The 24681-nt window shown below is 46.3% G+C and overlaps 2 protein-coding genes across 6 annotated transcripts in view; both read left to right on the forward strand.

Annotated features, from left to right (window-relative positions):
• The window catches only part of LOC118149565 (uncharacterized), a 99176-nt gene extending 82494 nt beyond the window's left edge, over positions 1 to 16682 (forward strand). For both annotated transcript variants that reach the window (XR_004737142.3, XM_035281524.3), the window contains one exon: positions 16552 to 16682. The gene's annotated coding sequence lies outside the window, so the exon portion shown is untranslated. The remainder of the gene's footprint in view (positions 1 to 16551) is intronic.
• Positions 16683 to 19833: 3151 nt separating this feature from the next.
• Positions 19834 to 24681, forward strand: part of ITPKB (inositol-trisphosphate 3-kinase B) — a 104762-nt gene continuing 99914 nt past the window's right edge. Inside the window, exons 1-2 of one of the 4 annotated variants that reach the window (XM_002760576.6) lie at positions 19834 to 20109; positions 21500 to 23641. In XM_002760576.6, the coding sequence (XP_002760622.2) occupies positions 21707 to 23641 (1935 nt within the window). In that variant the 5' untranslated portion in view covers positions 19834 to 20109; positions 21500 to 21706. Of the gene's footprint in view, positions 20110 to 20817; positions 20913 to 21164; positions 21370 to 21499; positions 23642 to 24681 lie in introns of those variants that run through there. The other 3 variants (XM_035281126.3, XM_078356715.1, XM_035281128.3) reach the window with 3 other exon arrangements.

Raw genomic sequence — 24681 nt, forward strand, 5'->3', positions numbered from 1 at the left:
CTGGGACTACTGGCGCATGTCACCACACCCAGCTAATTTTTGTATTTTTAGTAGAGATAGGGTTTCACCATGTCGGCCAGGACTGTCTAGATCTCCTGACCTCGTGATCCACCCACCCCCGCCTCCCAAAGGGCTGAGATTACAGGCGTGAGCCACCATGCACAGCCAAAAAAATTTTTAAAAATTAGCTGAATGTGGTGGTGCATGCCTATAATCTCAGTCATTCAGGAGGCTGAGGCGGGAAGGAACTCCTTGAGCCTGGGAGTTCAAGGTTGCAGTGAGCCATGATTGCACCCCTGTACTCTAGCCTAGATGACAGAGTGAGACCCTATCTCAAAAACCAGAAAAAAAAAGAAAGAACACTGGAGAATTTAGGTTGAAGTGGAGTTACCTTGGGTTCCAAGGGACTTCAGTTACTGAATTGTCCCATGCAGGTCTGAGCCAGAAAAGAATGCCTCTCTCAGAAAGATAGGAATTTGTGTTTTTACAAATTTTCATCCTTCTTCAGTCAACTAGTTGAGACTTCAGAATAAGGTTTACTGTCAATTATCACAAAAATAAAATGATAATTGCTAATAGCATGAATGGATAATTACTGCTAAATTAATACTAATTTTTTTTTTTGAGATGGAGTCTCTCTCTGTTGCCCAGGCTGGATTACAGTGGCATGTTCTCAGCCCACTGCAACCTCTGCCTCCCAGGTTCAAGCGATCCTCCTGCCTCAGCCCCCACTAGTAGCTGGCATTACAGACACGCACCACCATGCCTGGCTAATGGGTTTTCACCACATTGGCCAGGCTGGTCTCGAACTCCCGACCTCAGGTAATCCACCTGCCTCGGCGTCCCAAAGTGCTGGGATTACAGGCGTGAGCCACTGTGCCTGGCCAAAGTTTTATGATCTCTGGGCAACAAGAGCAAAATTCTGTCTCAGACAAAACAAAACAAAAACAAGTAAGCAAATTGCCCAGTGTCATGGAGCTATGAAATGGAATAACTATGAATCAAATGTTGTGGAGGCCTGCACTGACCACACCATTACAAACTATAAGCTTTTTTCTAACCTGCCCTCATCTCCCTGTACGGGGAATTACCGTTGCTTTTCTTTTTCCACATCAACATCTCTTATCACTTTCTAATAGACTATATATTTTACTTATTTATTACATTTATTCTTTTTTTATCCCTGAAATAGCTGAGCTTCAAAGTATGTTTCTTCTTTACTGCACTCTTTCCCATCTAGAATGTAAACTTCAAGCGGACAGATTTTGAGCTGGGCATGGTGGTATACACCCAAAATCTCTGCTACTCAGGAAGCTGATGGATGAGGGCCCCTTGAACCCAGGAATTCGAGACAAGCCTGGGCAATATAATGTCTTTTTTTAAAAGACAGAACTTTAATCTGTTTTATTCATGGATATATTCTTAGATGCTGAGATGCAGGCCTGGCACATGCCAGACATTCATTTAAATAAATATTTGTTGAATGACTGTTTTATATCAAAATCAATGTAGTGATCTGAACTACTACAATGACCTGCCTCTTTGTATATAATAAAGATGAATGTTTTTCAAAGGTAGCCCCAGGATAACCCGTGATCATGGGTCAGGGCTCTGGCGAGAGTTGCCTGTGGGTCCATGAAGATGACATGGGTTGTGAGAAAGAGCAGGTTCTGGATTCTTCCATCCCTTCCTCTAGCCCAGCCCATCCCATCCTGGTTCTTTCACCTGCCTCTGTTTGCTGCAGGGAGCTGCCCAAGGGGTCCTTGACTATACCCCTGATATTGACAGCGATGAGTAACGGGGGCTCTGCTGGAGTGTGTGCGGTCATATCACACCCCGGGATGCAGAGTTCAAAGGAGTGAAGAGCTGTCCCAGAGAGGTGACCCTGAGAGACAAGAAGAAAGAAGGAAAGAAAGAAAGAGATGCTGTGAGAACTCACTTGCTCATTTGCCTGGAAGTCATCCCTGGGGCTCCAGTGGACCCTCTGGGCTCTTTAGGTGTGCAGCCTCTGAGCCCACAATGCCTGCTTTCCCAGCCTTGGAGGGTGGTTAGGATACATGGTTCAGCCCATCAGACACACCCACCGGACATTGACATGAAGCAGCAGGGCCATGGAGAAGTCATCTTGGTGTATTGTGGTTATGGTGGCAGCAGCATGGCCATGTCCAGGAGTATCAGAGCTGCAACAGGAGCTGTGTTGACAACACCTTATGTGGCACTGGACAAACTCTCAGAGTGATTTGACCTGGGGAGCCTCCCCAGTTCCTGCTGCATCTCTCCTTGATTTTCTGGCATTCTTGATGATTTTATGAGCTCCCCATATCTTCGTTATAACTTTATCTTGTGCTTATAGAAGCAATATACAGTTTCTGTTGCCTGCCATTGAGCACCCTGACCACTGTCGGGCCGTGCTCTGTGATGCTTTATGGCAATAAGCACAGCAGAGTGGGGGCATGCAGGAACCACTGGAAAAGCAGTGGCCTCATAGATGCCTTCCTAACCTCCTACAACCTATTATACCCTACCTCAATGTGAGCAAGTTGGCATTCTTTGCATCTCACACTTTGAAGTCATTCATCTTTGTGCTTTTCACCGTGCCTGCTCTCTTTGGAGAAGATGTCTACTTTTGAAGGTACTGGGCATTTGGGAATCCTGCATACGATGTGAGTGAGTTGGGTTGGCATTGTCACCGCTTGGAGACACAGTTTAGATGAGAAGCTTTCAACCTGCGCATTCATGCCTCAGGGTCCTTTGGGAGCAATTTTTCCAGCTACATTTCCAGGAATTTTAATAGAATCATGTAACAACAAGCACGAAAGTTATACTCAGGAGACCAGGTGAAGGAAGAGCATCCCAGCCTATTCCCAGCTTCTCGGCTCCACCTTAGCAGGAAGCACATGGCCTCTAAGACAGAAAAGCAAAGCCCCAGCCCAAGATGAGCTCCTTCCCTTACCCCTGCTTCTGTTTATCTCAGCTTTCCATCCCAATTAGGTGTTTTAGTTTAGCACAGAGACGGGCACATAATAAATATCTTTAAAAGCAGTTTAGGCTGGGCAGAGTGGCTCATGCCTCTGATCCCACCATTTTGGGAGGCTGAAGTGGGAGGATCACTTGAGTCCAGGAGTTTGAGACCAGTCTGGGCAACATAGGGAGACCCCACCTCTACAAAAAAGTGAAAAAATTATCTGGGCATGGTGGTACATGCCTGCAGTCCCAGCTACTCAGGAGGCTGAGACAGCAGAATCACTGGAGCCCAGGATCACACTACTGTACTTCAGGCTGGGCCACAAAGCAAGATCCTGTTTTTTTGTTTTTGTTTTTGTTTTTTATTTTTTTATTTTTAAGAAGAAAGAGAAAGAAAAAGAGGGAAAAAGAGAAAAAGAGGGAAAAAGAAATATTACTTCATTCCTAAAATGGGTATCAATAATGGCCAATCAATATTTTGTGTGTTTAAAGTGGATAATATATATTTTGTGTGTTTAAAATGGAGAGCTCTATTGAGTTTATTTGTTCTGGATCTGAGTTCAAGTCCTGGATATCGTTATCAATTTTCTGTCTCGTTGAATCTAAATCTCATTATGGGTCTTATGTATCTGGGTGTTAAAATCTCTTATTATTACATTAATCCTTTTACCCTTGCATCCTTGTAGCTTTGAAATCTATTTTATTAATTGTGAGAATTGCAACTCCTGCTTTTTATTTATTTATTTTTGCTCTCCATTTAATTGGTAAGTTTTTTCCAACCCTTTATTTTGAGTCTTTGTATATCTTTAGATATACCGTTAGATTTTGTCTGTATCTTTTGACTGGGGGATTTAGTCGATTGAAATTTAGGGTTACTGCCATTTGATATTAACTGGCTATTTTATCCTTTTGTTGATGTAAATTCTTCTTTATGTTAATGCTCTTTACTTTTTGGTGTATTTTTAGAAAGGCTCATACTGGTTGTTCCTTTCTATGTATAATGCTTCTTTTAGAAGTTCTTGTAAAGCAGGCCTGGTGGTAATAAAATCTCTGAGTACTTGCTTGTTCCTAAAAGATTTTATTTTTCCTTCAATTGTAAAGCTTAAATTGGCAGGATATGAAATTCTGGGCTGAAAGTTCTGTTCTTTAAGTATATTGAATATTGGCCCCCACTCTCTTCTAGCTTGTAGGGTTTCTGCTGAGAGATCTGCTGTAAGCCTAATAGGCTTCCCTTTATGGGTAACCTGATCTTTCCCTCTGGCTGCCCTTAATATTTTCTCCTTCGTTTCGATCCTGGTGAATCTAATGATTATGTGCCTTGGGGTTGGTCTTCTTGAGGAATATCTTTGTGGTGTTCTCTGTATTGCCTGGGGTTGAATAGTGTCTTGATTTGCTAAATTAGGAAAATTTTCCTGGATAATATCCTGAAGAATATTTTCCAGCTTGAATTCATTCTCTCCGTCACATTCAGGTACACCAATCAAATGTATATTAGGTCTTTTCACATAGTCCCATATTTCTTGAAAACTTTGCTCATTCCTTTTTATCCTTTTTTCTCTATTCTTGCCTTGTCATTTTATTTCATTAAATTGGTCTTCGACCTCTGATATCCTTTCTTCTGCTTGATCCATTCGGCTATTTAAGCTTGTACATATTTCACTAAGTTCTCGTGTTGTATTTTTCAACTCCATAAGTTCATTTGTATTCCTCTCTATATTGTCTATTCTTTTCATCATTTCATCGAACCTTTTTTCAAAGTTCTTAGTTTCTTTACATTGTGTTAGAACAAGTTCCTTTAACTCCCGGAAGTTTCTTATCATCCACCTTTTAAAGCCTACTTCAGATAATGGAACACAGTCCTTTTCCATCAGGGCTTGTTCCGTTACTGATGAGTCCTTTTCCATCAGGACTTGTTCTGCTGCTGATGAGTCCTTTTCCATCAGGGCTTGTTCCGTTGCTGATGGGTTCTGATTTTGGGTATACTTGGCCTTCTTAGGCTGTTTTTTCCCTTCATTGTAGATGGACCGCCTTTCTAATTAGGTTTCTGAGTCGACGTCCGATTTATTGGTTCCCAGTGCTGGGATCCGAGCAACCCACTGTGGCGGCCTAAATAGCAGCGATAAGACTGATGGTGCTCTTCTGCCCGGGAATCTCTGGTCTGGCTTCCCTCTTGAGTCCGCAACAAGCGGCTCTGAGTTCCTGGAGCTCCAAACTCCGGTCAGTAGGGGAAGCAGTCCCGTTGGCTCTGCATGAAGAGCTGCTGCGCCGAGGCGCCGGCAAAACCGCTGCGGAGGCCACAAGAGTGGCGCTGGCGACCCGTGGGGCTCCTCCACTGGGAATCGGCTGATCCATGAGTGACGAAAATTCGTCTAAAAGGGTGGCGTCGTCTCGTTCTCTGAGCTTTCACTGGGAGCTACATTCCTGAGCTGTTAGTGATTGGCCATCTTGGATCAGTCTCTGTTTTGTTTTTTTACAATCGAGTGCTAAACCATTGGATGGATGCTGGAGGCGACCTCAGAAGGGAAGAAAACACCCTCTTTTCAGGGCCCTAGAGAGCTGCTTAGAGATGAGTGATGTAGCCTGGAACCTGAGTCCTGGAGGGTGGGGTCAGCAAGTGTTTATCTGGTGGTCACCAAATAAAAGGAGTGTCCGCAACATGGAGATGCAAGGTCCTCTCTCTTTTACCTCTGAGGAGGCCTTGATGTGGCACATGTCTGTGACAGTCTTGGCCATCCTCTAAGGAGAAGCCTGAGGACCAGGCTCTTTCATAGCTGACTTTGCCTGTGACTTCAAACCAGGCATTAAGGTCCTTCTGTACTTGTTAGCCTTGGTTAGGATGTGGCCTAAGTAACTTGCTAAGTTCCAGTGTGGCAGGGCCCATGCTAGGGTCTTTCATTTACACCATGTTATTTCATCTTTCAAGATCCCTATGGGGTAAGCAGCAATATCCCCATCTTGCAGATTAGGAAAGTGATGTGAAGAGAGGCTACCTAACTTCCAAGTTCACACAGCTATAGGTGGCAGAGCTGGGATTTAAACCTGGGTCCAGGACAGGCATGGTGGCTCAGACTTGTAATCCCAGCACTTTGGGAGACCAAGGAGGGTGGATCATCTGAGGTCAGGAGTTTGAGACAAGCTTGGCCAACGTGGTGGAACCCCGTCTCTACTAAAAAATATAAAAATTAGCTGGGCATAGTGGTGGGCACCTGCAGTCCCAGCTACTTGGGAGGCTGAGGCAGGAGAATCCCTCAAACTGAGGAGGCGGAAGTTGCAGTGAGCTGAGATGGCACTACTGCACTCCAGCCTGGGTGTCGCAGCGAGACTGTATTTCAAATAAATAAATAAATAAAACAGTGTCCACCATGAACTTTTTAACCAAAGGACCTGATGGATAATAAGAATTAACCGATGAATAGGGAAAGTTCAGGTCTTCAACATCTTATTCCAGGACCACAGTAATGGCATTCTATTTGAGCCCCTTGAGGATGTATTCCTTTAATCACCAGATCAGTCCAGACAATGTCTCTTCGATTTTATAGCCCCTGGAGAATACAGCTACCTTATTTTTCCCTTGTTATTCAAGATAGTTCAAGATCAGTCTCCTTAGAGACAGACTCTAAGATGGGTTGAAGTATTTCTGCCTGCAGGCACTCATGGCCCTGTGTGTGAGTGGGCTCAGCCATTTGCTTCGAAGCAGTAGAGGTGACAGGATTATTATCTTCTAAGCAATGGAGGTGATTATGTTACATAAGATTGCAACTTCTGTCTTGTTAGCAGATGCTCTTTGTTGCCTTCTAAGCTTTGATAAAGCAAGTAGCTGTGTAGAGGAGGTTCAAATGGCAAAGGACTGGAGAAGCTTCTGGCCAAAGCTAGCAAGTGGCTGAATCTCACCAACAACAATGTAAGCTTAGAAGCAGCTCCTTCCCCAGTGAGGATCAGATGAAGCCCAGTCCTGGCCAACACCTTAAGTGTAGCCTGAAATCGTGGACCCAGCGACACCACGCTGGATCTTACAGAAACTTTGAGAACATAAATACATGTTGTTTCAAGCTGCTAAGTTTCTGGTGATTTGGGATAGCAACAGGTGATTCGGGATAGCAACAGGTGATTCATACGCTCCTTTACGCCATTGCGAGCTCCTGAAAGGCAGGGCTGTGTTGAAGTACTGGTTTATTCATATCTCGGGCTCTGGGCTGAGGTGTGCGCCCCCATCGAACCTGGTCTCTATTTCCCCTCCAATATATCCTCCGTATTGCCTCAGAGATGTCTTTTTAAAATGCCAATTTAGTTGTATCACTCTGCCTAAAACTCCTCAGCAGCTGCCTATTATTTTTAATGAAAATCCAACCTCATTAGATAGTAATTAAGGAACTTTGCCACCTGTCCCCAAACTTATTTCAGGCTCTTCTCCCCTCCCTGTAGCCCCCCACCCACTGCCACCATATACACCAGCCATATACAAAAATGGATTCGCCACTCCTCAAACCTGCTCTTCATGGGTCAAGGCACTTTTGTGTGCTGTGCCCTGCCCAGAAGACTTTCTTCTTTTCCTGGTGAACTCTTACTTATCCTTTACAGTCCACCAAAACGTCACCCTTTCCTGAAGTGTTCCCATCTCCTCCCCTAGCCCAAGGTCGGCCCTACCACCATTCTCACTTGGTAATTAGAGTGCTATTATACCATATATCACATAAAAATAAAAATAATTATACCCATTTTAACCCTTGGTTCCCTTTTTGTCTGTGAGTTCTCTAAAGACAAGTACAATCCCTCTTCATATCCTCTCTTTCCTCTCCTTCTGCCTAGAAAACCCAGTCACGGTTTAAAGAGTAAATGAATGGCATCAATGATACCCAAAGCTGAAATGAAATGCTCATGGGCTACACAACAGCGAGGTAGGCTGTGTTAGAGGCTACCAGCAGAAGCTCTGCAGACACCTGAAGCATGGACTAAGTGTGGTTTGCAAGCAGTATAGATATAATCTCTTGTTGCTGGTGCTGTCCCTTTGTTGTAAGGGAAGGGAGAAATGGGAGGCATGAGAAACTTCCCTTTTCTACCAAAGACGGTGTCGATTTTGTGTTAGAACACTATATGGTGACCTTTTCTGGGACTGTTTTTACATACCAAGCATGTAAACTTAACACTTTCTTTTCATTCCTAAAATCTTTTTTTTTTATTTAAACAGAGTCTCACTCCGTTGCCCAGGCTGGAGTGCAGTGGCATGATCTCAGCTCATTGTAACCTCTGCCTCCCAGGTTCAAGCGATTCTCCTGTCTCAGCCTCCCGAGTAGCTGGGACTACAGGTCCCCACCACCACACCCAGCTAATTTTTGTATTATTAGTAGAGATGGGATTTCACCATATTGGCCAGGCTGGTCAACCACAACTTCTGTTCTTGTGATCTGCCCACCTCAGCCTCCTGAAGTGCTGGGATTACAGGAGTGAGCCACTGCGCCTGGCCTCATTCCTAAAAGCTTAAATGATGGATCAAGATTGACTCCAAGAACGTCTCTGGCTCTCCTAAACTTCCTAATGGAGGCTATTCAAACACAAGGCCCACTGTATCAAAACCTCAGAGGAAACATTTTGTGAATTTCCTATAACTTGCAAATTTTCAATGCTCTTTTTCACCAATTATTTTTGTCCTAAGGGTCCATATATATCATACAAATCTAGTTATCCAGAGAAGGGTGAGACCACTCCTCACCCTTCACTCTTTAGGATTTGAAGCAAAGGCAGCCTTTTCAGTGTGTGGGAGGGGATCCCTGGAGAAGTGATTTAGTGCAAAGCCATATAGAGTCAGCATCTTAAACTGACAGCAAATGACTTGGTTTTAATTAAAACAAAGTCTCAACACCACATTCCTTTTCTTTTCTTTCTTTCTCTCTCTTTCTTTTTCTCTTTCTTTCCCTCCCTCCCTTCCTTCTTTCCTTCTTTCTTTCATTATAGGGTCTCACTCTATTACCCAGACTAGGATGTAATGGTGCAATCATGGTTCATTGCAGCCTCAGCTTCTGGGCTCAAGAGATCCTCCTGCCTCAGCCTCCCAAGTAACTAGTACTACAGATGTGTACCATCATGCCTAGCTAATTCTTAAATTTTTGTAGAATCAGGGTCTTGCTATGTTGCCCAGGCTGGTCTTGAACTCCTGGCCTCAAGCAAACCTCCTAATTTGGCCTCCCAAAGTGCTGATCCACTGCACCTGGGCTTGACACCACATTTCAACATGAGTGTTTGTTAGCTAAGTCACATTTAGATAGGAAAAGCAGGATTGCATTTTTTCAGTCCATCTCTTATCAGTTCATGGTTGTTTACAGACAATGAAAAAAATGTGTAAGTACATTTTTGATGCTGAGTAAATACATCTATTTATGCCACTGGCTCAGATCATGGCTATTCTATGGATTTTGAGTCTCCATGCATAAGTTACTAATAGATTTGCAACAGAGCCAACCCAATCTGTTGTTTAGATGGCTGGAAAAGTCAGTTTGAAACTAAGTAATTGTTTCAGTGTCCCCATGTAAATGGAGTATACCTGTAAGTACCTTATGCTTTGCAGAAATCATCCCAATCAGCTTGTTTTTCTCTTTCCAGTACCACCACAAAGCAGCTTCTGGATTTAGGCAAGGCAGAAAAAACTTGTGCTGTTGCTCGTGCCTAGGTTGGGGACAATGACCATTCAATAAATATGATCAAATACCTTCCCTATACCAGACATTGCAGATGCAAATGGGAGTAAGTCCTTGAAGAGGAGGAGACAAAAGGTAGCACATTACAAAAGAGCATGGAAGGAGGGAAGTGTTTAGTAAGGATTTGATGAAGGAATGAATACCTGAAGAGTAAGCTATTATACTAGTGAAGTATATTCAGGAAGCCGTCAAACTACGGCTAACGCTCAGGTGTACTGGGAATGTAAAAATGGACCTGCTCTTTTCCATATCAACCTAGAATCATAACATTTGCTATTTTCATTTTACTCTTCCAGACTGTGTGCCTTATGAGTGGTGGCAGAGGGTAGCAACAATGTGTTTGTGTATGTGTATGTGTAAATAAACAAGCCTGTCTTTAAAAAAACTGTATTTTTAATGACTAAGGCACTAATCATGAGTATATATATATGTAAGACAAGGTATTACGTGGCTAGGGGAGTTGGCGGTTGTTCATAGAAAAGCCATAGCTGCTCTCTGCCTTCAAGGACCTTACGGGAGAGGGCACGAAAAGCTCACTAACAGTGCGAGGCAGAAGAAGGGATGCTGAGTGAAGGGTGCTGATGCAGAGTCTCCAGGTGAGAGGAGGAGGAGGTCATTGCAGGCTGGGCCATCAGAGGAAGATTCCTAAGAGGAGGACATTACAGGATAGATGGGACAGCTGGAACGATTGCGAATGGGAAAAGAAGTACATGAGAAGAGAGTGAGCAAAGACAGGTTGGCCAGACAAGGTGGCTCATGCCTGTAATCCTAGCACTTTAGGAGGCCAAGGCGGGTGGATCACCTGAGGTCAGGAGTTCAAGGCCAGGCTGGCCAACATGGCAAAACCCCATCTCTACTAAAAATACAAAAATAAAAAAAGATGCCGAGGTCAAGACATGTGATGAAGGCAGAGTGGCCAGAGAGGAGGATCTGGAAGGTGAGAGGTGGGCAGTCAAGTTGGAGATGAAGATTGGGCAAAGCTGTACAGGCTCTTGAATGCCAAGAGGGAGTGGAAAGGCAGTAAATGGTGGATAAAGATAAATAAAAGTTCTTGGAGAAGGAAAGAGTGTCAGGAATTTGCCTGCATATCTCTTGGGCCATACGAAAGGGAGGATGGGGTCCCAAATCTCAAGACTGAATCGTGCTAGAGTGGGAAAGGAGAATTAATAAGATAATAGTGGGGGCCAGGCACAGTGGCTCACGCCTGTAATCCCAGCACTTTAGGAGGCTGAGGCGGGTGGATTACGAGGTCAAGAGATTGAGACCATCCTGGTCAACATGGTGAAACCCCGTCTCTACTAAAAATACAAAAAATTAGCTGGGCATGGTGGTGCGTGCCTGTAATCCCAGCTACTCAGGAGGCTGAGACGGGAGAATGGCCTGAACCCAGGAGGTGGAGGCTGTGGTGAGCCAAGATTGCACCATTGCACTACAGCCTGGGTAACAAGAGCGAAACTCCGTCTCAAAAAAATAAATAAATAAATAAGTTAATAGTGATATCATGTGGAAATACAAAATTGAGTTGCCCAGGCAGGTGACTAGACTATTCCAAATGAAAGGACCAGTGTTCTGACACCTCAGACTTTCTTGGGTTTCTTTGGCTTGAGTTGGTCTCCTTGAGTCCAAGTTAATGGGGGAAACCAAGGAGTCATGGTTATCAGGGAGCCTCTACCAAGTTCAGGAACCTCTAGGAAGCCAACCTGTAACTCTTCAGCAACTAGCCTTTCTGGTCTGACCTTCTAAACTACAAAATTCACCACTTTCTAAAGTGTCAGTGCGAGGCAGAAGAAGGGATGCTGAGTGGTTGACTGTCCCACTGGAGGGTGAGTACAGACCATATAATAAATTGTTTGTCAGGAGGCTGAGGCAGGAGAATTGCCTGAACCCAGGAGGTGGAGGCTGCGGTGAGCCGAGATCGCGCCATTGCACTCCAGCCTGGGTAACAAGAGCAAAACTCCATCTCAAAAAAATAAATAAATAAAAATAAATAAATAAATTGTTTGCTTCTCCAAATCAAGAAATTGTTAAGGGCCTTGCAAGTCAGCCTTGAAGATGGGTTAAGGCATTTTTTTTATTGCAAAAAACAAGCTATACTCAACATGAGTGAATGCAAGTTTGTTTAAAAATCCTTAAGATCTCATGAAATCTTAGGGCAGACACAGATCCTTGCCGGGCCTCACGGGAATGAGATCTGGAAAGCCACCACAAGTGTGGCGACTCCCTGCCTTTCTCTGTAGCTTGTACCAGGCACTGTGGTTTCTCTTGACTCAACACATCTGTTCCGTAGTCCCCTCTCTATGCATCCTTTGCTCTTTCCTGGTTTCTCCCTGTAGCTCTCACACATGACCTCATGGGCCTCAAGTTTGCTTCGTGATCTTTCCGTTCAGTTCCTGTAGGGAAGGTTCCAGAGTCCCATGAGAGGAATTCAATTGGCTGCCTTGTATTTTCATGCCAGGTCATTAGCCAGCTTGTGGATTAGCAGTCTTTGGGACTCTTGTCCACCCTGGGCTAATTTGCTAAGGTCTCAGAGTGGTCCTTTGGTAGCTAGCATTTCCATTCAGAGAGCAGGGTGGGCAGAGTCTCTTGAAAAAGCATGTGGGCTATGAACAGGCATACATCATGTAGTTTGTGCTCCTGAATGTGGGCATAGCTGTGTGGATGGTGTTAGACTTAGGAGTTTCTGAAGACAGAACGGAGAAAAACCACTTAGCAGGACCACAGACTCCTCCACTATTGCTCGTGCTGTTTACCAGGAGATAGAGCAGCACTGACTTCGGAAGGAGGAATTTCTGGACACTGAAAAAGCTAATTCTAGAAGCAACTATTCATTAAATACCTGCTATGTGTAGGCAGATTCTGTTTTAGCAACACCAAGTCTTGATTTTTTTTTTTTTTTTGGTATGCCATGCTAGGGAGTTAAAAGCCTACTTTTAGAAAAACATATCTTTTGGAGTACCTCATGTGTATGTATCTCATAGATCTCTGTAAGAGCACTACAGACATAAGCATTATAATGCTTGCCATTTTACAGATCTCAAAGCTGAGGTTAACAGAGCTTTAGTTACTTGGCCAAGGGCACATAGCTATGGTAAGGGGAGGAGTCTATTAGAGGCTCACCTCTACCCGAGCCATCCTCTCTCTTGCCCTCTGCAGCAGCAGTTGAAAGGTGGGCATGCCTGTTCTGGATGTGTTCATGGGTCTTTCCCTAGACTGGAGGAGTGCAGGGACTGTGTCTTCACAACATTGTCCCCAGTGGCTATCACAGGCCTGACACACAGTTGACACTCAATAGCTAATTATCCGAAATATGAATGAATGGATGATTTATTCCATTACCCTGATCAAGGGGAGGTTGAAAGATACAGATGAAGAGGGATCAGGGGCCTGTAGGGCAATATGAAGCTCCTTCCTTGTTTGTGGCCTGGGTCTGTGCTGGATGAGAGTGAATATGGTGACTCCGTTAGGGACCCGTCTTGGCCTCAGTCGTGCCTTAAGCCAGTGTTTTCAGAACTTGACTAAAGTTTCAAGCAAGGAGCATAGGGGAAGTTGATGGAGACATTTGCAACAACCAAGCATGGCAGTGGGAAGTACTTCTTGCCTTCTGGGAAGTAGGAGGCAACAGCTCTCTGATGGTGCTGATTCCATGGTCCTTTTGCTTATTTATTTGGTCGATTACTTGATTAATCCATTTTTCCAATTTAATAAATGCATATAGATCCATTCAGCATGCAGCTAAAACGTAGGGCTGGGATGACATATTATCCAGGATCCTAGTTCTTGAAAAGCTCACTATTTAATTGAGAGCAAAGAAAAACAGGAAGATTAAGGATTATCATACAGTGCAAGATAATTTAACAAAGTTATATCTGAAAAAAAGGGGCATATTCCATGAAACCCACAAATGAATAAATGAACAATTTACCCAGAACGATTCACCCAAAAGAGATATTATGTGTCAAGCACTGTGCTTGACAGTAGGAATAGGGCCCATAACATCCTCATCAAAGGCTATATCTGTCCATAGCTATGTTTTTATTTTTGTTTTTTTTTGGTTTTTTTGATATGGAGTCTTGTTCCGTTGCCCAGCCTGGAATGCAATGGCACGATCTCAGCTCACTGCAACCTCTGCCTCCTGATTCTCCTGCCTCAGCTTCCTGAATAGCCAAAACATGACTGAATAGATGATTTATTGCGTTACCAAGATCAAGGGGAAGTTGAAAGATACAGATGAAGAAGGGCCTGGGGGCCAAGGCAGAGACACAGGGCAGTATGAAGCTCCTTCCTTGTTTGTGGCCTGGGTCCATTGCAGTGAGCTGAGATTGTGCCATTGCACTCCAGCCTGGGTGACAAGAGCAAGATTCTATCTCAAAAAATATGTGTGTGTGTATATATATATATATATATATATATATATATATATATATATATAATGTTATACATGACATATAACAAAATGCACACATCTAATGTTTGACAATGTTATATGTTTCACTTAATGTATATGCTCATAAAATCAGCCTTACAATTAAGGCAGTAGACATAGCCATCACTTTCACAATGTCCCGCATGTCCCTTCGTCTTTCCTACTTCCTGCTCCTCTCCACAGCCTCCAAGTTCAGGCAGCCACCAATCTACTTTCTGTTACTATAGATGAGTTTGTGTTTTCTATAATTTTCTATATTTGGAATCATACAGTAGATACAGTCTTTTGTCTGATTTCTCTCACGTAGAATAATTCTTTTGAGATTCATCCATATTGCATGTACATCAACATTCATTTATTTTTTATTAATGAATAATATTCCACTTTATACAACAATTCACCTCTGACAGACTTCTGAGTTGTTTCCAATTTTTGGCTAATTCTAATAAAGCTGCTATGAACAGTATGCTTTGCATATATGTTCTCCCAGCCTATGCATTGTCTTTTCATTCTTTTCAGTATCTTTTTAAGAGAAGTGTGGGGGGCGTTTTTTTTTTTTTTTTTTTTTTTGTGGACATAAGGTCTCACTCTGTCACTCAGGCTGGAGTGCAGTGATACAATCGTGGCTCACTATAGCCTCAACCTCGTGGGCTCAACTGATCCTCCCACTCATCCTCCTGAGTAGCTGGGACTACAGGCATGTGCCACCATGCCCAGCTATTTTTTTTTTTTTTGAGATGGAGTCTTGCTCTGTTGCCCAGGCTGGAGTGCAGTGGTGCGATCTCCGCTCACTGCAACCTCTGCCTCCTGGGTTCAAGCAATTCTCCTGCCTCAGCCTCCTGAGTAGCTGGGACTACAGTTATGCACCACCAGGCCCAGCTAATTTTTGTATTTTTGGTAGAGATGGGGTCTTACCATGTTGGCCAGGCCAATCTCAAACTCCTGACCTCTGGTGATCCACCTGCCTCAGCCTCCTAAAGTGCTGGGATTACAGACATCAGCCACCACTCCTGGCCTAACTTTTGTTTTTATTTTTTGTAGAGACAGGGTTTTGCCATGTTGCCCAGGCTGGTCTCAAACTCCTGAGCTCAAGTGATCTGCCCGCCTCAGCCTCCCAAAATGCTGGGATTACAGGTGTGCACCACTGTGCCTGGCCTTGAAGATAAGTTTTAAATTTTGATGTAGTCCAATTAATTTTGGTGTCATATCTAAGAAATGGGAACCCAAGTTCCCAGAGATTCTCTCTTACGTTTTCTTATAAAAGTTTCTTGGTTTTAGGCTTTACATTAAGAGCTGTGAGCCACTCTGAGTTAATTTTTGTACAATATGGTGTAAGATATTCTTTGAATTTCCTGTTTTTAGATATGGATGTTGAATTGTTATGGCACTATTTGTTAAAAGGCTTCTCTCCGCTGGCCAGGTGCGGTGGCTCATGCCTGTAATCCCAGTACTTTGGGAGGCCAAGGTGGACGAATCACAAGGTCAGGAGATTGAGACCATCCTGCCTAACACAGTGAAACCCTGTCTCTACTAAAAATACAAAAAATTAGCCAGGCATGGTGGCATGTGCCTGTAGTCCCAGCTACTTGGGAGGCTGAGGCAGGAGAATCACTTGAACCCAGGAGGTAGAGGTTGCAGTGAGCCAAGATCATGCCACTGCACTCCAGCCTGGGTGACAGAGTGAGACTCCATCTTAAAAAAAAAAAAAAAAGACTTCTTCACTTCCTCTGCACTTGTGTTAAAAATCAATGGTCCATATATATGCGGGTCTATTTCTGAACTATTTGTCCTACTGATCTATTTTTTTCACTTTATGCCAATACCACATTATCTTGATTGCTATAGCTTCATAGCAAGTCTTGACATGAGATAGTGTTAGTCCTTCTGCTGTCTTCTTTTTCAAAGTTGTTTTGGCCGTTCTAGATCTTTTGTATTTTCCTATAAAGTTCAGAAAATAAAAACAAAATGAAATAAACGAAAAGCTGCTGAAATACGGACTGTGACTGCATTGAATCTACAGATAAAGCTGAGGAGAAGTGGTGTCTTAACAATATTGAGTCCTCTAATTCATGAACATGATATATCTCTTCATTTACTTAGGTCTTTTTTTTTTTTAAACCGGTAGTGATTTATGATTTTCTCAGCATAGATCTTCACAATTTTGTCATGTTTATCTCTAACTGTTTTATAGTTTTTGAGTTTATTGTAAAGGTATTATTATTATTATATAACTTTTTAAAATTTCTGATTATTGGTAGTATGTATAAATAAAATTTTAATTTCAGTATATTAATCTGTATTCTGCGAACTTATGGTTATGGCTGAATTGTGTTTCCCCCCAAATTTGTATGTTGAAGTCCTAACCCACAATGTCTCAAAATATGACTGTTTGAAGATAGGTCTTTAAAAAGGTAATTAAGGCTAAATGAGCTCATTAGGATAGGCCATAATCCAATATGACTGATGTCCTTACAGGAGGAGATTAGGACATAGACCCATACAGAAAGAAGACCATGTAAAGATACATAGAGAAGATTTATCTGCAAGCCAACGAGAGAGGCCTCAGAAGAAACTGGCCCTGCAACACCTTGATCTCAGACTACTAGTCACCAGAATTGTGAGAAGATAAATCTCTGCTGTAAACAGAATTTCTCTTGTAAGCCAACCAGCCTGAGGTACTTTCTTACGGCAGCCCTGGCAAACTGATACATTTACTAAACTCATTTATTAGTTCTAATCGCTTTTTTATAGACCCAGGATTTTCCACATAGACAATTATATAAATTTCTAATAGACATAATATAAATAAATCTAGTTTTACTTCTTCTTTTACAATTTGATGCCTTTTTATTCCTTTCCCTTGTCTGATTGCACTTCACATACAGTGTTAAATAAAAATGGTGAGAGCAGACACACTAACCTTATTCCTAATTTTGTTTTATTTTCTTATTATTTTTTGAGATGAAGTCTCACTCTGCTGCTCAGGCTGGAATGCAGTGGTGCTATCATGGCTCACTGCAACCTCAGCCTCCCAGGTTCAAGTGATTCTCCTGCTTCAGCCTCCTGAGTAGCTGGGACTACAGGTATGTGCCACCATGACTGGCTAATTTTTGTATTTTTGTTTGTTTTTTGAGATGGAGTCTCGCTCTGTCATCAGGCTGGAGTGCAGTGGCATGATCTTGGCTCACTGAAACCCCCACCTCCCAGATTTAAGTAATCCTCCTGCCTCAGCCTCCCAAGTAGCTGGGACTGCAGGTGTAAGCCACTGAACCTGGCCTAATGAGACAGGGTTTCACCATGTTGGCCAGGCTGGTCTTGAACTCCTGACCTCAAGTGATCTGCCGGCCTCAGCCTCCCAAACTGCTGGGATTACAGGTGTGAGCCACTGTCCCTGGCCATGGTTCCTAATTTTAATGCTAAGTATTTAGTACTTAATCATTAAGTATATTAACTTTAGAGCACAGATGCTCTTTATTAAGTTGAGGAAGTTTCCTTTTATTCTTAGTTTCATAGCTTTGATTTTTAAACTTCAATTTCATAAGCAGGCAAGTGGGTACTCTGAATAGTTAGACAAAACTCCCCTACAGTTATAGAGAACAACTGAAAAGTTAGGCAAGCCTTCCCTACGGTTATAGATAATAACTATACAATATGGAGAAGTAGTGACAAGCACGGATTCTAGACCCAGACTACACAAGTTCAAATCCTGGTTTTGCCTCTTACTAGCAATGGGATTTGGGGACAAACTACTCACTTATTTGTACTATCATTTTTTCATCTGTAGAATAAAGACAATAATGATGCCTGCCTCATAGGGTTGTTATGAGGACAAAAATGTATACATATTTATAATGTGCCTAGAACAATGTCTCACAAATAAGTGCTATGTAAAGTATTCTTCTCATGTTCATTTACAATCACAGAAGGCAACTAGATTCTTTCAGGATGCAAGCCCGTTATGCTAGTTTCCAGAAATGGGTTTTATTCCATCTATTCCCCAATCCCTGCTGCTCTTGGTGGCACAGTTCAAATTTTAGACTGGTAAAATCATCAGCTAGCTTACCTCAAGCCCAAGGCAGAAATCCCTTCTGCATGTCACACCTGACAGCTGCTGGCTGCCTTTTGACCAATAATTCTTCGGGTTGACTGCACATTCGAGAACTCTGAGTTTCTCAACTACAGAAGGCTGATGATGTCAGGCTGTGAGGTGACAGTGAGGTTTCCCAGGGATTGGGAAGCTATGTGTCTGTCATTAATGTAATGCATTGCTAGGTACTTCTGTTGCTTCCACCATGACACCTGACATGGGTATTGGCCTCTCCTAGAACGAAGGCCCCTCAGACATGAATTCCAATGACTGGGTCTCCTGATAACTGGCAACTCCTCTTTTTTGCCCCTAGGGAACAAAATTAGGGTCAAGGAGAGGGCTGGCTTCTCTTTCTTAGGAATTGCTCAGGTCCTGAGTAACTGCTCAGAGCCCTGAATAACTCTGGGTTCTTTTTTAAAGTCCCATTGAGGGTAGGAGGGGAATTAGGTTCAATTCTTCCATGGCATGTTTTTAAAAATTAGAAAGTTTTCAACAATGTGCGATTCTCAGGGATTCTTGGCTAGGAGATATCTTTATTTCAGATTTAGCATGAACCTTTTCCTGATTGAGCAGCAGGTTCCTTTGCTCACTGAACAGTATTGTTACATTAACAAGCAAGAGATCTGTGTGCTACAAGCAAAGTCAAAATTTCCATCTGAATTTCAGCTAATCACGACATTAGGACCAATTCAGGCTTTGGATGTTTCAGTCTCCTGAGCCTTGCAGCTGTGTTTTCCCTCTTTCCACTAAATGCTGTAGTTTAAGATTTAGAGCTTTATGTAAAACACACTGGCAGTGAGTGCTGGGGCTTGAAAGAGGTAGGATCCCCTGCCCAGTAATGTTGGCTGATGTTCCTTCTCCCTTTTTTGCTGATAGTAAGGGAGAAAGGTTCTGGAAAATGATCCGGTCTGCAGGAGACAGTCTACAAAGGCCCACAGAAGCAAGGGGGTTTCAGACACTACCCGAGCCTTCTTAGTGCCAGGACTATGCTTCTTCTTAAAACAATTCTGAGAATTAAGTGCAAAAAATATGCGATGTCACATGTGCTGTGTGCAGTTATAAATAAATGTGGTATGTAAAGGTGTATTTATACATCTACCAATTGCACTGCAAAACCATCCCCAGCTCATGACCAACCAGTCTTCCGAAATACTACTGTGATGCACTTAAATCTGCAACTTTGCAGGAAGGTGACCTCAATGTACCTTCGAATTTGCAGAATTGTGAACAACAACACAAACCGTTCACATAGGATTTTAGCCTTTTTTAAATGCTAAAAAGGTCCCCGTGATTTGCTTTGTTTAAGACGTATACTCAAAACTTTATTAAAAACATTTTTCAAAACTAGTTTCATAAAGCTAGGCACATCAGCAAGCCTCCATCGAGGGGTGGAAAATGAATTGTATATCTTTAAACCGCAGAAGTTAAAAGGCTTTTTTTTTGTTGTTAGCTAACAATGGAAACTTTTTTTTTAAGTGTTTCCCTCCCTCGTCTTGCCAAGCAATAGAAAAAAAAAAAAAAAGAAGAAAAGAAAAACTTGTTCCGCTGAGTTCAACCCCAGACAGGCTCACAACTTCCTTCCTGCTTTCCTCCCCCAAGCCTCCGCCTTTCTCCCTCCTCCCTCCTCCACCCCCCCAACTTTTCTTTCTTTTTTTTTTTAATCGTACATTGAACAAACACTGAAGTTGCCCAGAGCAGACACTGACAGGGGCAGTATCTCCGCGGCTGAAAAGGGCGTGCAGGGCCGGCTTGGCGTCGCCACTGCCGGGATCGCCGGGCCCCTGAACCGAAGAGCTCTCCCCACTCTTTCGCACTCTTTTTTGTCTTCCATAGCTGGTGAGAAAATCATTTCTGAGCATTTGTACTTTTAAAGCCATCTCGTCTCTACGAGGTCTGCGACTCTGGGCATGTAGTCTACACAGGACCTGGAATCTGAGAAATTGCAGGTAAGTTTGGCGGCCTTTTAATGGCTCTCGCCTTGGAACAACCCTCTTTGCCCTCACTTTCTGCTCTGGAGCGAAACTCGGCGTTCCTGGTTACGAAACAGGGCAAAGGGGTGGGCTGGGGAGGCAAGGAAGGGGGTTTGATTTTGGAGGGTGACAAGGAGTGGCGGTGGGGAGACAGTAAGGAGAGACGAGGTCTCCGCATTTCTCCAACCCGCCTTCCGGGCCGCTCACTCCGCGCCGCCTACTCCTGCGCGCTCCAAGAGTCCCCAGGCTGGGGTCTCGGGGCGGCTCTGCCGGCGCCGGGCGAGGTTGCCCGGGATGCGGAGAAACACTGCACTCCGCGGCGCTGCCCTGGGTGTTACAGCGCGGGCTCCAGGTCCGTTTGCAGAGCCCGAGGCTCTGTGCTCCGAGGGCTGCTGCCTGGCTGCAGCCATGCACGCCCCTAAGTTCCTCCAAGTGGACGCGGGTCCGGGAACCCGCAGGGGCAGCCGCGTCCTCGGCACCAGTGCGCGCGGAGAGCGGACTCGCTCCGCGCGCGTATACACAAACGCGTGCACACAAACTCACACTCACACACACCCCTGCCTAGGGGACGACGGCAGGGGGGCAGCGAGTACTGGTTCCGGTACAGGGGACGTGTAGAACATCGGCCCCCGGCGCGCGCAGGCGCGCCCACACTCACAAAACACTTGTCTGGGGATAAGCGACACGGCCAGTGCTGAGAAATGCTTCGGCTGCTGCCCCGCCGCCCGCCCAGGCCTTCGTAGGCCGAGAGAGACAGCCCCAGGGCCAGGGTCAGGAAGGTAAACGGCGGGCACGCAGGCGCCCTCCCAGATCCGGGCGCAGGCAGCGGTTCGGGGAAGGCAGGTCCAGTTCAGGTTCCTTCCGAGCCAGTCTCTGATGCCCCGAAAGAGTGGAGCAGGGAGACCCTGAAGCCCAGGGCGAGGGCTGCCGGGTTGCCCTGGGTAGCCAATGTTTGCTCAGGCAGGGGAGACCCGGAGCCGGTGGCGGGGGTGTCCTCAGCCCAGGAGAGCTGGGAGTCAGCCGCGCCCCGCACACAGCATACTTAGAAACCAAGGAATTGGACCTCACTGCTCGCCGGTCCGCGTGGCTCCGGAGACGAATGTTAGGATTGGGATTTGAGGGGAACCTCAAAGCGCTTCGCAGCCTGGGGTGGGATGGGGGGCGGGGAAGCACACCCGTAACCGCTCTGGCGACCCAGGCAGCCCGGGCATGCCCTCGCCGAGCCTTGCTGTCCTGGTAGGTGAGATGCCGGTGGCGCCGGGTCCCGAACAGATTGGGTCCCCAGGGCTCCCTCTGGGATCTACAGGCGACCCCCAACCCCTCAGCACCCTGGAGAGTCCTGACTTTTCTCCTTGTATCTCCACAGCGGCACGGTTGTTTATGGAGATTTGGGCAAGGGCTGAGCCCGCTGTCGTACCCCCAGCCCGCCGCTCAGGCCATGCCGCCCCATCTGCGCGCGGAGCCGCGGCTGCCGGGCCTCCGGGGCTGAGCCGGGAGCGCCGGGAGGAGGAGGCGCCGGCGGCGGAGCAGGAGTTGGAGCCGCGGCAGCGGGCAGCGCGGCGGACCCAGTACTATGGCTGTGTACTGCTATGCGCTCAATAGCCTGGTGATCATGAATAGCGCCAACGAGGTGAAGAGCGGCGGCGGCCCCGGGCCCAGCGGCAGCGAAACGCCCCTGCCCCCGGGGAGGGCCGTGCTGAGCCCCAGCAGCGTTTTCAGCCCCGGGAGAGGCGCCTCTTTCCTCTTCCCCCCAGCCGAGTCGCTGTCGCCCGAGGAGCCCCGGAGCCCCGGGGGCTGGCGGAGCGGCCGGCGCAGGCTGAATAGTAGCAGCGGCAGCGGCGGCAGCAGCAGCAGCAGCAGCAGCATGGGCAGCCCCAGTTGGGTTGGTCGCCTGCGAGGGGACCGGCAGCAGGTGGTGGCCGCCGGTAGCCTCTCCCCGCCAGGGCCGGAGGAGGCCAAGAGGAAGCTGCGGATCCTGCAGCGCGAGTTGCAGAACGTGCAGGTGAACCAGAAAGTGGGCATGTTTGAGGCGCACATTCAGGCGCAGAGCTCCGACATTCAAGCGCCCCGCAGCCCGCGTTTGGGCAGAGCTCGCTCGCCCTCCCCGTGCCCCTTCCGCAGCAGCAGTCAGCCCCCTGGAAGGGTCCTTGTTCAGGGCGCCCGGAGCGAGGAACGGAGGACAAAGTCCTGGGGGGAGCAATGTCCAGAGACTTCAGGAGCCAACTCCGGGAGGAAAGGAGCGCCCAGCCTATGCCCCGCGCAGGTGAAGGAAGGAATGCCACCTCTTCCCGGCCTGGCTGCCCCTACAGGATCAGAGGCCCGGGGTCCATCCAGTTTTGTGAGGATGGAGAAGGGCGTCCCTGCTAGTCCCTGCTGTGGCTCACCCACTGCTATGGGAATTGACAAAAGGGTCTCTCCTCCTCCGGGAACTCGTAGCTGCCTAGCTCCCTCGCTGGGGCTGGCCGGAGCTAGCTTAACCGTGGCCACAGAAGTGGCAGCGAGAGCTACATCCACTGGGCCACACCGTCCACAGGATCTTGCCCTCACTGAGCCGTCTCAGAGGGCCCGTGAGCTTGAGGATCCGCAGCCCCGAGAGGCCCTGGTGGAGAGGCAGGGGCAGTTTCTGGGCAGTGAGACAAGCCAAGCCCCAGAAAGGGGCGGACCCCACGATGGAGAACCCCCTGGGAAGATGGGGAAAGGAAATCTGTCCTGTGGCTTGCCAGGCTCTAGGGCGCCTGAAGTGGGCGAAAGGCCAGAGGAGACGACTGTCAGCGTGCAAAGCGCAGAGTCCTCTGATGCTCTGAGCTGGTCCAGGCTGCCCAAAACCCTGGCCTCCGTTGGCCCTGAAGAGGCCCTAAGTGGGGCCCCCGTGGGTGGGGGGCGTTGGCAGCTCTCCGACAGAGTGGAGGGAGGGTCCCCAACTCTGGGCTTGCTTGGGGGCAGCCCCTCGACACAGCCAGGGATCCGGGAGGTGGAGGCGGGAATTCCTTCTGGCAGAATGCTGGAGGCTCTCCCCTGTTGGGAAGCTGCGAAAGATCTGAAAGAACCTCAGTGCCTTCCTGGGGACAGGGTGGGTGTGCAGCCTGGAAGCTCCAGGGTTTGGCAGGGCACCATGGAGGAAGCCGGTTTGGCTTGGACGCGTGGCACAGGGGGGCAATCAGAGGGGACTTGGGAAAGCCAGCGGCAGGACAGAGATGTCCACCCAAGGCCCGACCTGCTGCCCCCCGATCAGGACAAGCCTTTCCTGAGAGAGGCCTGCAGCCCCAGCAACATACCTGCCGTCATCATTACAGACATGGGCACCCAGGAGGACGGGGGCTTGGAGGAGATGCAGGGAAGCCCTCGGGGCACCCTGCCCCTGAGGAAACTGTCCTCTTCCTCGGCCTCCTCCACGGGCTTCTCCTCATCCTATGAAGACTCAGAGGAGGACATCTCCAGTGACCCCGAGCGCACCCTGGACCCCAACTCAGCCTTCCTGCATACCCTGGACCAGCAGAAACCTAGAGTGGTAAGTCTTGCTCTGAGATTTGCCCAGAACTCATGCTGATTTCAGCAAACTTGCTGCCCCATGCATCCCCTTTTTCTTACTTTCTACAGTCATGAAAACTCAGACCAGGGTCCTGGGACAGTCACAGTGAATCATTCTGTCCAGGTGTGTTTGCTGAGGTGGAAGCAGAGGCGGTGACCATGCTCTTTATAGTTTGGACAGTGACTCAGATTCACTTCTACTATTTCCATGCACATCTTAAAAAACATGTTTTAAAGGTATTTCCTGTAGGTCACCATGCTTCCTGTGAAGATAATATTCCTAAATAGTATCACCAAAAACTTCTGGACTAGTCCTTAAAGATAGCGAACCAAACTACTAAGTGCAGCTTTTGTCCGATCAGGTGAAACACTTTGTGATTCATTCAGGCCAAGGAAAATTGACAAGGTTATCATGAAATTAAGTTAGCTTCCACTAATAAGCCAGGAAAATGAGTGATGTGAATCTATGACAGGACCTTGAAACCTGTAGATGTGGTTGTGGCCAGTCAACTGGGTGAGGAATCACCGCGCCTCAGTAAGTTAAGCCAGACCACTGCAATATTTGTGTGGTCAGCGTAACCAGGGTGCAGTTTGATGTATGAATTAATGTGAAAACCATTCTTTGAGCTAAGCAGATGGTTTCTTCAGCATCATAGGCACCTGGGTGGTATCTCCGGGGTAGATACCTCCTCATGGATGTGCATGTCAGCTGGTACAGGTTGACATTTTGGGTATGTTTTTCCATGCCTCTGGTTTAGTTCATCACACTGACATCTTGTTCTGGTTATGACAGTCGACAGGAGTTTATTTCTATTACATGGTTAATCAAAGTTGTAGGCTATTTTTGCTCTTGGGATGATCAGAGTACCTTACGGAGGACACAGAAGTTGAAGCTAGCACTTCTGAAAAGGTCTGGACTTTGTCTTAGCTTTTCCAGAGAGCATGGGGAATTTCCTAGTTTGGTGTGCTAGGGGTGGTTGTGCTACGTGGGGGAAACTCCGCATTTTATTATGGTAGGTT

Source organism: Callithrix jacchus, chromosome 19, assembly GCF_049354715.1.
Source record: "Callithrix jacchus isolate 240 chromosome 19, calJac240_pri, whole genome shotgun sequence".
Lineage (NCBI taxonomy): Eukaryota > Metazoa > Chordata > Mammalia > Primates > Cebidae > Callithrix > Callithrix jacchus.